The 15750-nt window shown below is 38.8% G+C and overlaps 1 protein-coding gene across 1 annotated transcript; it reads left to right on the top strand.

The window, feature by feature from the left end:
* The first annotated feature begins 1354 nt into the window (after positions 1–1354).
* Positions 1355–3706, top strand: Pdha2 (pyruvate dehydrogenase E1 alpha 2). Its single transcript, NM_008811.2, has one exon. It carries the CDS (start codon positions 1965–1967, stop codon positions 3138–3140), a length of 1176 nt encoding a protein of 391 aa, NP_032837.1. The 5' UTR covers positions 1355–1964; the 3' UTR covers positions 3141–3706.
* The last annotated feature ends 12044 nt before the right edge of the window (positions 3707–15750 follow it).

Below are 15750 nucleotides of genomic sequence, written 5' to 3'. Positions count from 1 at the left end.
GACCTAACAAAGTTTTCCTCTTACACATGAGCTGTGACAAACCCCTAACACACACACACACACACACACACAAGGTTCTATATTTCCCTTACTAAGATTGATTTTTTTTTTATTAATTTCAAGCAAAATACACAAGCAAATGAGAATCTTTGGAGGCCAATTCGTGATATTTTTCAGTATAAGAAAAACCATGCTCACTTTAGAGATAACAGAAGAAATGTAAACAAAAATGTTTAAAAAATGTCCCCAAACAAACTTGTGCCAGGGAAATGTTAGTAATCTCCAAAACCAGACAGGATCTAATCAGATGCAACTCACAGCAGGGTCCTTATTCTATTCAAGCTAGCTTGCCCCCCTCCCCCAATGCACCACTATCATGCAAGATGGCTTTGGTTGTGGGAGAGCCCAGAATGTCTATTGGAGCAAGGCTTTATAGTAAAGAGCAAGCAGGGAGTATGTGTGCAATCATCTAACTGGAAAGCTGATGTGGCCTTTAACATAATTGGCTGGTGCTGGGAGTACATCATAAACTTAACTTTTGCTCCCCTTTGCATTGGTGGTCATTGGGTAAGGGGAAGGGCTTATAACCTGGGGTGCAGGTTTGTTTCGGGGAATAACCTGGAGACACTGGTCTTGTTGATGGTGTAACCTTTAAACTCTGGTCTTGTTGGGGATTAGCCTAGAGACTGGAGCTAGGCTCAGGTTTTGTTGGGGGGCAACTTGGAAACTAATGTTAGGTACCAACCTGTTAAGTTTACTAGAGTTCAAACTTAAGTCAGGTTCTCTAGAATGGAGTCTGAACTTAAAAGATTTGGCATCTCAACACAAACAAACAAACAAACTAACAACAACAACAACAAATACCAGGCACAATTCAGAACTGTCACAATGGGTAAAGAAGCCTGAACAGCTGAAAATTCAAAGTGCCTACGTGATATAAAGCTTTAATGCCCTCAGGCTGATGTTCTGCTTCCTCCAGATTATGACAGAGTAGGAGAATAAAAACTGCATTGTCTTTAAGAATATTAACTATTGTTTTAAACATTTTAGCGGCAAGGTTATCTTGAAAAGCTAGCATTTAAACAGTTTAAACTACAGATAATTTGCAAATTTCTTTTTCATTAAATAAAAATAGGATAGGATGGAATAAACTTACCAAGTGTACTTTAAAGATCAAAAACAACCAGAGGAATGGAAGGAGTGAGAAAAACCTATCTACTAGGACCTTAAAAAAAAAAAAAAAGAAAATCACAAATTATTCAAACCGTTTCCTCATTAGAAAACATGACCTCGAATGCACCAGGACAGTATATAAACAAGTAGAAGTCCGTGATCGAATTGTCTATGAGTGTTTCTGTATTTGTACATACTTTTCAATAAATGTTAAGATGTTGTTATTTTTTTCTTTTAAAAACGAAAAGGTAGAAGAAAGAATGATGTCATTTTGCTCCCTCCCTCCTTCCCTCCTGCCTGCCCTTCCTCCTTCTCCTCTTTTCCTCCTCTCCACCGCCCCTCATTTTGAGGCCAAAGAGACCACAAACTGACTGAGAATAGGATTCAAGTCCGGCTCCTACAAACCTCAATGCCTAGTGTCTGAGATTACAGGTATGTGTGGCACAGTTACTGTCTGAGTTTAGAGGTGCTGGGATGGAACCCAAAAGCTCTGCACAGTAGGCTATGTCCCTACCCTGCCAGGACTTTTTTGAGTTGTACAGGGAAAAGACACTCAGTTGCTGTGTGAGTGGCAACCATGATGTTAAATAGGAGGAAAGTGTGGGAGATCCTCCCTTTCCAGTTAGAAGCATCAGAGGAGCAGGCCCCGTGGGCGTGGCTTCCAGCTTGCTGACGTAGGCAACGCGTTTGCATCCCGTTATTGTTGCATCAGAGGAGCTCGGCAGCCATCTTAAAAGCCACTGAGTGATCGTTGGGAGCCGAGCCGCTACCGTTGTGCCTCGCGTTTCTCCATGAGGAAAATGCTGACCGCTGTGCTGTCTCACGTATTTTCGGGAATGGTCCAAAAGCCAGCTCTCAGAGGACTGCTGTCATCTCTGAAGTTCTCCAACGACGCCACCTGTGACATTAAGAAATGTGACCTGTACCGGCTGGAGGAGGGCCCACCGACCTCCACCGTGCTCACCCGAGCCGAGGCCCTCAAGTACTACCGGACCATGCAGGTAATTCGGCGCATGGAGTTGAAGGCCGACCAGCTGTATAAGCAGAAATTCATCCGTGGTTTCTGTCACCTGTGTGATGGGCAGGAAGCCTGCTGCGTGGGGCTGGAGGCAGGGATAAATCCCACGGATCACGTCATCACGTCCTACCGGGCTCATGGCTTCTGCTACACGCGAGGACTGTCCGTGAAGTCCATTCTCGCCGAGCTGACTGGACGCAAAGGAGGCTGTGCTAAAGGCAAGGGAGGCTCCATGCACATGTACGGCAAGAACTTCTACGGTGGCAATGGCATTGTTGGGGCCCAGGTACCCCTGGGAGCTGGTGTGGCTTTTGCCTGTAAATACCTGAAGAATGGTCAGGTCTGCTTGGCTTTGTACGGCGATGGTGCGGCTAACCAAGGGCAGGTATTCGAAGCATACAATATGTCAGCCTTGTGGAAATTACCCTGTGTTTTCATCTGTGAGAATAACCTCTATGGAATGGGAACCTCCAACGAGAGATCAGCAGCCAGTACTGATTACCACAAGAAAGGTTTTATTATCCCCGGACTGAGGGTGAATGGGATGGATATTCTCTGTGTTCGGGAGGCAACCAAGTTTGCAGCTGATCACTGCAGATCTGGAAAGGGGCCCATTGTGATGGAGCTGCAGACCTACCGTTATCATGGACACAGTATGAGCGACCCAGGGATCAGTTATCGTTCACGAGAAGAAGTTCATAACGTGAGAAGTAAGAGTGATCCTATAATGCTGCTCCGAGAGAGAATTATCAGCAACAACCTCAGCAATATTGAAGAATTGAAAGAAATTGATGCAGATGTGAAGAAAGAGGTGGAGGACGCAGCTCAGTTTGCTACGACTGATCCAGAACCAGCTGTGGAAGATATAGCCAATTACCTCTACCACCAAGATCCACCTTTTGAAGTCCGTGGTGCACATAAGTGGCTCAAGTATAAGTCCCACAGTTAGATAGATGTTACCTATACATTTGTTAAATTTTTTTTCAGTGGGACATTTATGGTGTACTCTAGGAAACTTCAACTTTGTTAAGGAGGAATAAATAAAACGACATTGCAGACAAAAGTCTTATAAACCTTTATAAAGATAGATTCCTGAGTTATTAAGGAGATTAGAAGATATAAATTTGTTTAAAGGAGATGTTCCACTTTCTGTTTTAACATTAAAAGCATTGTGTTGCATACTACTATGAATATCTTTTAGACTATTTCAAATTTATAAAATTATAATAGAAAAAACGGGTTAAATTCCCCAATTTGGCATAGTAGTTTCATTTGGTTTTAGTTTTGAAATAAATACTTTTATTTAAAAGAAGTAGATTTTTGATTTTTTCTTCTTGTTTGATGAGTTTGTCAAAAATTAAAAGTGAGGAGGATGGTTTCAATTCTGTCCCCGCCCCCCCCTCACCAAATACCTGATTATGTTCCCCTTTCCCCCTCCATGTCCAATCTCTGACCCAGGTTCCTCCCTCCCTCTGTCCCCTGTGGTTGATTTTTCCTCCTAAGTAGGATTCAGGCATCCTCATTTGGGCCCTTCAGCTTACCTTCTTAAGTTCTGGGTATTGTATCCTGGGTACTCTTTATTTTTGGCTAATATCCACTTACTTGAGTACATACTATGCATGTCCTTTTGGGTCTGAATTATCTCACTCAAGATGATATTTTCTGTTTTCATTCTTTTGCCTGCAAAAGGAGTTGAAGCCCTGAAGGCAAAAAGAATGAATGGAAACAACTTTGGGAGGTAGGGACTTGGAGAGATGCTCTAGAAAGTACCAGAGACCTGGGAGGTGAGAGATGCCCAGGACCAACAGTGTGGAAAGGGGTGGGGTGGGGGGGTTGCATCTCAACACAATTCCTCACAGACATGCACAGAGGCCAGTCTCTCAGATGATCCTGTCAGTTGACAATTCTAATCTTGAGAATTAGATTTGAGAATGTGGTTTCTAAGAACTTTAATGGAAAACCAAAAGCTCAGGGCTGGTATGTTTACTATTTGGACACAAACATATAAAATATAATCTATCTATCGATCTATCTATCTATCTACATATGTATATATAAATATATATAGAGATATATAGATAGATACATTATATCTTATATGCATCTATCCAAATATATCAAACATACAGGATATAACTTATATATTTATGTCCAAATACTAAACATACCAGCCCTGAGCTGGTAATATATATGTATATAATATATTATATAATATGCACATTAAATATATATTTATATATGAATATAATAAATATAGTAAACATAAAATATATATATAAGGATATATATATAAATATATTTATATGTAAGGATATATAAATCTGTAATATGTAAATATATATGTAAATATATTTATATATACTATATAAATTATATATTTATATTTATATAAGTATATATTATAAGAGTATATATATATGTGTGTGTGTGTATATATATATATATATATATATACATATATATATATCCTTCCCCAAACAGAATAAGCTCAAAATGCTAAATTTACAGAGACAAATGTGTTTATCATTTGCTTTTATTTTTACATTCATTGTTTTTGCCTTGAGGGTGCATGCCAGAGTGACCATGGTCAGAGGATAACTTAGTAGAGTTTTTTCTTTTTTTTTTTTTTTTTTGGTTTTTCGAGACAGGGTTTCTCTGTGTAGTCCTGGCTGTCCTGGAACTCGCTCTGTAGACCAGGCTGGCCTCGAACTCAGAAAGGGCCATTACCTACTGAGTCATCTTACTGTCCCAAGGTTGTGTTTATAAATGAGAGATATTTCTTACTAGCTCATGTGATTTGGGCAGAATACTGTAGCTATTCAGAGATACTAAAATCAGATCTCTATGGTTAGGAAAAAAAAAAGATTTTCATAAATGTTCAAAGTGAATAAGTACAGTTTCTAATGACAATACATTTTAATTTTATTGGTTATTTTATTTAATTACATTTCAATTTTTTAAGTGTTACCCCCTTCCTCGTTTCCCTACCTCACCCTCCTCCTCCATGCTTCTATGAGGGTGTCTCCCCACCCATGTACCCACTCCAGCCTCACCACCCTAGCATTCCCCTGTGCTGGGGCACTGAGCCTCTACAGGACCAAGGGCCTCTCCTTCCTTTGATGCCCGATAAGGCAATCCACTGCTACATATGCAGCTGGAGCTATGGGTCCCTCCATGCTTACTCTTTGCTTGGTGGTTTAGTTGCTGGGAACTCTAGGCGAGGGCTATTGGTTGGACATATTGTTGTCCTTCCTATGGGGTTGCAAACCCCTTCATCTCCTTCAGTCCTTCCCCTAACTCATCCATTGGGGTCTCCATGCTCAGTCTGATGGTTGACTGCAAGCATCTGCATCTGTGTTGATAAGACTGACAGAGCCTCTTTGGGGACTCTTATGCCAGGCTCCTGTCAGCAAGCCCTTCTTGGCATCAGCAATAGTGTCTGGGTTTGTTGTCTGCAGATGTAATGGATCCCTAGGTCTCTGCTCCACTCTTTGTCCCTGCATTTCCTTTAGACAGGCAGTTCTGGGTTAATATTTTTGAGATGGGTGGGCGGCCTCTATCCTCAACTGGGGGCCGTGGAGACCACTGGATATGGTCTCTACAGGTTTTAACTCCCCTTTGTTGGGTATTTGGGCTAATTTCATCCCAATTGGGTCCTGGGAACCTCTTTAATACACTAGTATGTCCATATTTGCAGGGATGATAATCGTATTTCTATTATAATTCTGCAATTATCCATTAAACAAATTCCACTGATAATGTCAAGCATTGTCCCTTAACTAATACTAGCAATAATATGCTAGACTTTAAATCCAGAACACATAGAAATCTGACAGTCGGCTTCAATCTTGTCTAAACTACTGTTCTATTTGTGCTATTTTATGTACATATTATAATGTATAGTGATCTAGGTTAGGAATAATAGCAGCTTCATTTTTGTAATAGTGTAACAAAAAGTGATAAGTTATTCTGTATGATATTCTAGGAAGGTTGGTTGTGTTTATATTTAGAGGTACAGAACTAGAGGATAAGCAAATATAAATGATAAGCCACAATATCAGTATAAATTAAACTGCTAATTTGTGTGAGTTAGTCTTCAAAAATTATGTATAATTTATATGTGATAAAAGTGACCCTTCTAAGAGTATACAGTGTAGCAGTTCAGTTTATTTATGTAATAATGCAACCTTAATCCTATATGATTTATTTTATATATATATATATGCTACCTCACAGATAAAATTAATATCCATTTTGATACCTCCATTTTCTCAGGAAACCATCTAATTTCTGTTTTTTAGTTAGTAGATATTTCTTTCTCTTTTTTTTATTTCAGAAGCCACTGACCATTTCATGGTAGAGTATTGAGTGGCTTGATTTTATACAAGTTTTTTTTACAGGTCATCACAGCTGCTGTGAGCTTTCTAGGGCAATGGACTTGTCATTTCCAGAAGATGTTAGCTTTATTATTTGTGAGTATGTGTGTTTGTGTGAGGGTGTATGTATGTGAGTGTGTATGAGTGTGGTGTGTTAGAGTTATGTATCTCAGGATGACTTCATTTTAATTTTTAAAAATAAGTTAATTTTTTTGAGAATCCAATACTTTTATACAATGCTATTAATAATATCTGCCCACTTTCTAATTTTCTTAATGCCCCACTCACCCACCTACCCCCAGCCTCATGCTACAATTATATTTTTGTTATTAATAACTCTGAGTCTAATTAGTGCTGCTCATATTCAGATGGGTATGTGGCCATTGACTTGGGCATCAGCAACCTACTTAAAATCATAACCCCAAAGATGAGTGACCATCCTCCAGAAGATGAAGACTGCTAGTAGCATCTCTCATAGGGCTGGGGAGTCAGGAGCCACTATCCCATTGATGCTGGGATTGTGTCTGGCTTAATCTCCTGCAGGTATTGTGCAGGTATTGTTGGCTGATACATACAATAACAGGCCACATCTAAAAGTCAGCGTTTCACAGCTCTTCTCATCTGAAAGCTCAGACGTTGCTTTTGTCTCCTCTTGGGATAAGTTTCCCTGAGCCTCAGACAGTTAGCTATGCAGAGAAGGATGATCTTAGGACAACTGAGCACTCAAAGCTTTTTCATGCTTGGCAGTAGGATCAATTATGGGTCTCTTACTTAACCTCTACTCACTGCTGAAGTTTTCTCTGACCAAAGTTCAAAGAATCATCGATCTTTTGGTACAAATACAGATATTTAGAAGGTGTAATTTTATACACTTCATTTTTTTTCTAACAGTACCAAAATTAGAAAATTCAGTGTGATATATAGGGATTTCTATGATCTTCACTGAAAATTTCAAGTAATGCCTGACATTATTAATATTCAGTAAGAAAAGGATGAGCTGAGCATGCTTGGTTTGCTCAAAACCTACAAATCCCATGAAAAGACTTCTCTATGGTTTTAAGATAAGCTTTGATTCCTTAGACTTTTCTTCTTGATACAAATGGTTTTAAAAACCTCGAGGCCCTGTTAAATGCTAAGTCAACATAAAAGCTGAAATAGTTTATTCTCACTTAAGATTATTGTATGTGTCTGTTTATGTTAATGAATACCATGTTTGTGCTGGTGCTTATAGAGGGCGGAAGAAAACATTGCATTTTCTGGAGACACAACTGGTTATGAACCACCAGATTCTAGAACATAAATTGGGTCCTCTGGATGAACAGTGTGTTCTCTTAATCACTAAGCTATTATTCCAGTTCCTAGAACTTTTTTTGAGACCGAGTCTCATGCAGACCAGGGGTCTGGGGTTGGTGGGGGAGGGATAGAGTTTGATAGCCAAACCTTCTTTTGAGCTCTTGCTCCCGCTTTGGCTACCTCCAAAGTGTTGGAATTATAGGCTACAGGCCAGATATTCCCTTATTAAGTCTCTGTGGAAAATATATGTGTAATCTTTTGCTTAGACTCTCCTTACACTTTTTCCTGAGTGTCTTCCTTTGTGGTTTTTGACATGTTTTCTTTCACTGAAAAAAACAGAACCATTACAGTAAACAATAATTTCCTAACTATGTAGTGTCCAAAAGCTCTGCCTGTACCTAAGAGTGGGTTTGTAGAAACTTGACTAGCTCAGATTCACAAAAAGATAATAGTGGCTGTAGAAAGCTACTTTATTCTAAATTTAGCCTCATGAAAACTATCAGAATGTTTTTGATGATTCACATGTTACAGTATCCCACTTATATATGATAACTCTATGCATCATGTCTATTTATCTAAATGCAAAGTTGAAGTTCAAAAATGCTTAAGATACCAGAATTTATTTGTAATAGAGTTTTAAAGCCAGGTGGAAAAATTCTATATATTGAACATTAGTTTTTATATTACATTTTAATTTCCCCTTCCAGTAATACTCAAGTTTGTAATAGGTGAAAAATTGGACATTAATAAAAAATGAGATTAAACTGGAATTTAGGGATTATCTTTTAAATACTTTTTTCTTTATTTACATTTCCTCCTGCTTCTATAAGGGCGTTCACCCACCCAACCACACAATCCCCCCTCTCGCTCTAGCAGTCCCCTAAACTGTGGCATTGAGCCTTCACAGGACCAAGGGCCTCTCCTCCCATTGATGCCCAACAAGGCCATCCTTTTCTACATATGAGGCTGGAGCCATGGGTTCCTCCATGTATACTTTTTGGTTGGTGGTTTAGTCCCTGGGAGCTCAGGGGGAGGGGAGGGGGAGGGGAGTTCCTGGTATATTGTTGGTGACTGTATATGGGATAAATCCCCAGGTTGGGCAGATTCTAGATGGCCTTTCCTTCAGTCTTTACTCCACACTTTGTCTCTGTATTTCTTTCCTTGAGTATTTTGTTCCTTCTTCTAAGAAGGACTGAAGCATCCACACTTTGGTCTTTCTTCTTCGTGAGCTTCACGTGGTCTGTGAATTGTATCCAAGCTTTTGGAATAATATCCACTTATCAGTGTGTGCTTACCGTATGTGCTCTTTTATGATTGGGTTACCTCACTCAGGATGATATTTTCTAATTTCAGCCATTTGCCTAAGAATTTCATGAGGTCATTGTTTGGTATTTTCTTAATTACTGCCAACTGAGAAAAATTGAGCAGAACATAGAGAATAAGGCAGATTAAAGATAATTGTAAAACTTGAATTATTGATCCAATAAGAAATAGATGCTGTTTTTCCCTTCTTAAATCTGTATTGACTTATAACTTCATTGGCCAAGGAAAAGTAGTATACATGATGGCATGCATTTTTGGGAACCATAACATGAGAAGCGAGAAGCTTGTCCTTCATATCTTTAGGGAGCATTTTGTATGCTGTAACTATCTTAGAAGTACAAATCATCAGGACGATCATGCTAGAAGTGTCATGACCGCACACGCTTGGCAGCAGCCTTAAATGTTCTCTACCTAGAAAGGCAGCATACACATTATAGAGGTGTTGCTGAACCCTCTGGCAGGACATCTGCTACCTGGAGCCAGCTATTGTCCTCAGTGCTCTGTAAAATGGCAGAATCACCTACTAGATTCTCAGGGTACTGAATCACAATGAAAAGCCAAAAATATTTCCAATAGGATTTCAATTACTGAGTTAATTTGTGGCAATCTATGGTCAAAATATAAGTCTCATATGAGCAGACACTAGAATTACATTGCTCAATCAAAGATAGGCATGCTACAAAAACAGTTAAAAATAAGCCAACTCAAACCAGGCATATGATAGTCTTAAGGCTTATAATGCAAGAGCAGCAAGAGGCAATAAGTATGTCTCTAAGACCATATGAGAACAAAAGACAGTTAAGTTGCTCATTAATAGAAACTCGTAACTGGATAATGCATAGAGTGACTTTGAAACTACCATTCCTTACTGGGACATCTCATCAATCACCTCCCCTCAGACTCTGAAGGCTAAGCAGAGAATGAAGCAGAAAGACTAAGAGCTGCAGGCAATGAATAACACCAAGGAAACAGTGTCTTCCAGAACTCACAGGACCAACACAGGTATGAACTCACAAAGTCACAGAGACTGTGGCAGCAGACACAGGATTTAACAGTCCCAACCAGATAGAATCCCAGTGCTAAAAGAAGAAAGTAGACATGAATTTCCATCTCTAAACAATAAGCTCTCTCCACTCAATGTCTACTTGCAAAAGAAAATTCATTTTCTCCAATGGACACTCACTGAGTTTATTAACCACACTTAATTGAATTCAACAGTACTTTTGTAGACTATTTGTCTTATAATTCATTCTTTGGATACACACATATATATTACACAGAAATACACAGACAAAAATAAATGAATACAACAACAAGTGAAACCAGACAAATTCTAAATCAGAGCATCCGAGAATTTGGTGAATACATGGTTTAACATAAAAAACCAAAGACCCAAAAATGAAGCTGACATTGTGATCTTTGTGGAATCGCAGAAACCACTGTTGGCTGCATGACATGAGTTGGTAGCATCTCACAACATGTCTTCTCTTTGAACACAGTGAGTTTTTTCTAGATCTGTTAGATCACACCTATGGAAGGAGAGTATAGACTGATGGTATCTTGAAATCAATTTTTATCATGACTATTGCATTGAAGGAAGATGATATGGGAATTGACTTCACCCTGCCTATCTCCATTTCTTCCTCTGTAAGAAAGTTAACCCAAATAGGTATTGTAAGTCGTACGTGAAGAAACTAAGTGTAACTTGTAGCATAGCATAATGAACTAATATCAATTTCTGGTTTGGCTTTTACAGAGCTTGTTACTAAGAAAATTTGAAAGAAAATTAAGTTTTAATCATCATGCAGTAAAACAAAGTTCTTAGCTTGCAGTAGGTAATCAGTGCAGTCCTTATAATCTGACAAATATAAAAGTAGCATATAAAATTTACTTTTCCAAATTTAGCAACCTTTTAAACTTAGCCTTTGCTGGATATTAAAGTTGTCATTGAAGCATTTATATGGACGATGTCTGAGCAGCACAATTAGATGCTCTATTTTGCAACCAGTTTTTATTTAGAACTGTGATTTCTCAATCTGTTAGCTATCATATATCACTTAGATACTATACGCACACTAATTTGATAGGGGTAGAGAATACACATTTTGCCCTTTTATTTTAATAAAGGTGACCATTGATAATCTAATACTGGTAATGTCTTCAAAATTTGCTTTACTCCTATTGAAGATTCCTTTTATGCAATGCTCTAAAATACTTAAAAAAATTGAATCAAGCTTGAAAGGAAAATCAAAGTCTCCATTCAATCAGTATTATAATCTTCCCATTGAATAAATTCATGTCTATGTGATTCATGAAGCTGATACACAAAGTATGCTGAGCACAGAGCAAATATGAGGTCCCTGAACAGGAATTGGAGGAGAGAAGATGGAGATTTTCTGGTAGGGTTACACAAAGAAAAAAATACAATCAAATTAGGAAATGCTGAAGAGTAACAGAGTTTGTACAGTACTTTCATTTTGGCAGGCCAATAAATACTTAAGCTGAATAATTTACCCGAAGGAAAAGAACACAGTCAAGCTGCATGACCTTTTGAACAATGAGCAAAAGTTCAATTATCCACCAATGTTCTATTAAAAGTCAGCTTTCTGGCGGAAGTGGTATTTCAGCACTCTTAGTTTAGAATTATTAAATGGAGGGATTGTGCATGTGTAGTTGCTGGGCTGAGCTGTACTTGGTAGCTTCAGTTTAAGAACTCAGGGTTACATGAAGTATCACTCTATCACAAAAAGAAAGAAAAAATGGAGGAGGAAACAGCTCTTCTCATCCCTTCTGAAGGATGAGAGGTATTAGATTTCATTGCTACACTCTGTCTGAATGTGACTATAGCCTTGATGTAACTTCAGAAAGAATATAATTTGCTTCTATTGAAGACTGAAAAAAGCATGCAAAGTGGGCACAGAAAATTCTCCCCCATGTAATCCACAAAATCTGCAGTGTTGCTGAAAGAGTAGCTTATCAATTCCTTGTTTCTGCATTCTTTGCTGGTGCTGACTGTGCTGGCTAGTCTTATATCAACTTGACACGTTCTGTAAGTCCTGGGTTCTATAAGGAAGCAAGCTGATCAAGCCATGAATAAATAGACAGTAAACAGCACTCTTCCATGGCCTCTCTATGAGCTTCTGCCTTCAAATTCCTGGCCAGGTTGAGTTTCTACCCTGACTTATTTCAATTATGAACAGCAATGTAGAGTTGCTAGCCAACTTCCCCCAGCCCCAACTTCCAGTTTGATCATGGTGTTTCATCGCAGCAATAGAAACCCTGCCTAAGAGAAGTTGGTACCAGGAGTCGGGTATTTCTGTGGGCACCTTGACCATGGTTTTGGGAATATTGCAGAAGGACTATGAAACTTTGGGCTAGAAAAGCCATTGGTTATTATAGAGAGCTTTATGTAATGCTCTGTAGAACCTTGAAAGATAATGTTTTGAGAAGTGCAGCAAATGAAAGCCTGGCTTGTAAAGTTTTACAGGGAATTTTAAAGACTCTATCAAAGCTGTTTTCCATTTTGAATTGAGATTATGTTCTGGCCCACTATGACCGAAGAGGCTGGGAGCAATAAGGTGATACCTTTACATTAATGGGACAATTTATGCTGGTTACTTAGAGCTAAGGAATTATCAGTGATTATAAGAGACCAACAACCTTGAGGTAAATTTATCTTGTGTTTCCTCATCGTCAGCATACAAGCCATGTTTTAGAAGTAGCTGAGGTTGCAACCTTGTCCTGGCACCCAAACTTGGTTAGAGTGTAAGAGTCACCAAGGTGTGGTTTTGAATGTATGAAGGAGTCATGAAGAATGGCTGAGACTTGGCACTGTGAGAAGTTAGAAGGCCCAGGACTGAGGGGGTCATGCAAAGAAGTTGAAGCTTGTCAACATGAAAGAGAGCTTATGAGAGGCTTTGGTGAAAGGGCAGTCCAGTTGCAACAGAACACCTCAGTATTTTGGAGATGCCAGTACCAAGGGACTGACCACCCATAAAAGCTGCAACCTTGGGGCTGAGCCAGATGGAACCTAGAAGAAAAGCTGTGTGTATTGCAGAGGACAGAGTTGGAGAAGTGACTCAAGCTTCTTTGAGAAACACAGAAGCTCATGAGTAAATTCCAGATAATTGGACATTGAGTTATTTATACTGTTGGAGTTGGCCTATGTTGAGTTCTGAGTGTGACCATGCCCTGGTTCTTCCCTCTTGAAGAAAGTATTTAATTTAACTTTGGTTTTTAAAGGACCCCACCCCTGAAAGATTTAAAAAAATATATTTTTAATTTTTCGAGAGATGGGATATTTTTGAGACAAATTTTAGTGTGTTTGGATTTTTAAAGACTGTGGGACTTTTATAGCTATTTATGTTTTAAATGTGAAATATTGGTGATGAATACTCAAAGAAAAATATGGCTTAATATGGATCTGATTGTATGCCAAGTTGACAGTGAGTCAGTTGTGCTAGCAAGTCTTTCATCAACTTGATACACAAACAGGGTTATCTAAAAGGGGGAAACATATATTGAGAAAACCTTCCATAAGATCCAGCAATAAATTATTTTCATAATTAGTGATTTATGGGGAAGGACGCAGTCCATTGTGAGCAGTGTCATCCCTGGTTATATGGTTCTGGGTTCTTTAAGAAAACTTTATATGCCCCAGTACAGGGGAACACCAGGGCCAAAAAATGGGAATGGGTGGGTAGGGAAGTGGGGGGGGGTGTATGGGGGGCTTTTGGGATAGCGTTGGAAATGTAATTGAGGAAAATACTTAATAAAAAATATTAAAAATTTAAAAATTAAATAAATAAAAATCCAAAGATCAAATGTAACCAGACATGGTGGCACACACCTATGATGAAAAAAAGGATCAAAAGGCTAGCCTTGGCTTCACGGTAAGACCTTGTCTTAAAAGGAAAAATAAACAAACATCTCTTGGGTGTGTAAAAAAAGAAAAGAAAAGAAAAGAAAAGAAAAGAAAAGAAAAGAAAACAGGTTGATAGTGTAGTAGAGGATGGCCTTGTCAGGCATCAATGGGAGGAGACACCCTTGGTCCTGTGAAGGCTCCATGCCCTAGTGTAGGGGAATGCCAGGGTGGGGAGGTGGGAGTGGTTGGATGGGTGGGGGAGCACCCTCATAGAAGCAGGGGGAGGGGGATGGCATAGGGGGTTTTGCTGTGATGGGGGAAGGGGATAACATTTGAAATATAAGTAAAGAAAATATTCAATCAAAAAATAAAATAAAGCAGAATGAGCAAACATGGCTAGTAAGCCAGTAAGCAGCATTCTTTCAAGGCCTCTGTATCAATGAGCTCCTGCCTCCAGGTCCCTTCCCTGTGTGAGTTCATGTCCTGACTTCCTTAGCTGATGATAGCCATACAGGAGTATAAGCCAGATAAGTTCCTCCCCAACTTTCTTTTTGGTCATGGTTTTTCACTGTAGCAATAGAGACTCTAAGTCATTGATCAATCAGATTGTTACCATAGTGATAATACCTGAACTTTATAAGATGGCCAAGTTTATGGTGTTCTCAGCTGTTTTGAGTTCCTGGTTACAAGGTTCTTCTATTTTGAATGTGTGCAGGCACACTATACCCTAATGGTGAGGTTGATCTCTTTGTCTGTCTTTAAAGAGACAGCTTGGGAGGGGAAATTCTCAGTGTTTTCAGTAACCTAACTCTATTATTTCTCCTAAAGGTTCTGTCTCCTCCCTGAATTGCAATATGATAATAATCAGATCTTCAAAACATTCAGAGATAAAAACTCTTAGATCCTCCCTGAAAAGAAAAATGCCTATGGAAATCATGAATTGGGTTTTACCATTAGTATGAGAGCACACTCTGAAGTCAGTTGCTGAGTTTATTTTCCCTGATTTAAATTTTCCTTAAGTCACTTGCCGTTACTCTCATTTCTTCTATATTCTTGTTAATGCTTTGTGCATTTTCTTATATCTCTCTGCCTTGAGAGCAGAATTCAAAGCAGAATAAAACTCTTTCTCTGAAGCACTGTGTAAAATATGCTTTCCTTGGAATGTGGCTGTGCAGATTGGAAGTAACACAGCTGAAAACCCTTTTTACTTAACATACAGTACAGGGCTCAAATGCTAGCTGTAGCTTTCCATTTTCTCTCCATTTCTACGACCATCTAAAATGTGATGAAGACCTTCTTTTTCTCAGAGATCGTTCCCCAGCAGCCTTCCATTTGGGCCTCACGTCTTCCCAATCTCATTTAGATTAAGAATCAGGTGTCATAAATACTTCATGGTTTTCAATTAAACTGATGCCATAAAACTTCTAATCACTGTGGTTATTTTGATACATAGATAACCCATGGAAAAATTTTAATGACACTTGGTCTAAAGAACTTGCCATCCATGGAACATAGGTAATATGTTAGCAGTGTGCTTTCCCGATTATATTCCACACTTATTATCTACTTTGCACAGTACCATTTCCTAATAACTCTACTGTGCTCCATTTTGTCACAAATGTGGTATGTAACATCATAGTTATGATAGCAATCTGACTAGTGTGAAATCTTCCAAATCCCCATCATGCTATGAGCCTAAGCTA

Source organism: Mus musculus, chromosome 3 (genome assembly GCF_000001635.26).
Source record: "Mus musculus strain C57BL/6J chromosome 3, GRCm38.p6 C57BL/6J".
NCBI lineage: Eukaryota > Metazoa > Chordata > Mammalia > Rodentia > Muridae > Mus > Mus musculus.
Note: the sequence above shows the minus strand (reverse complement) of the source record. Positions and strands in the feature narration are given on the sequence as shown.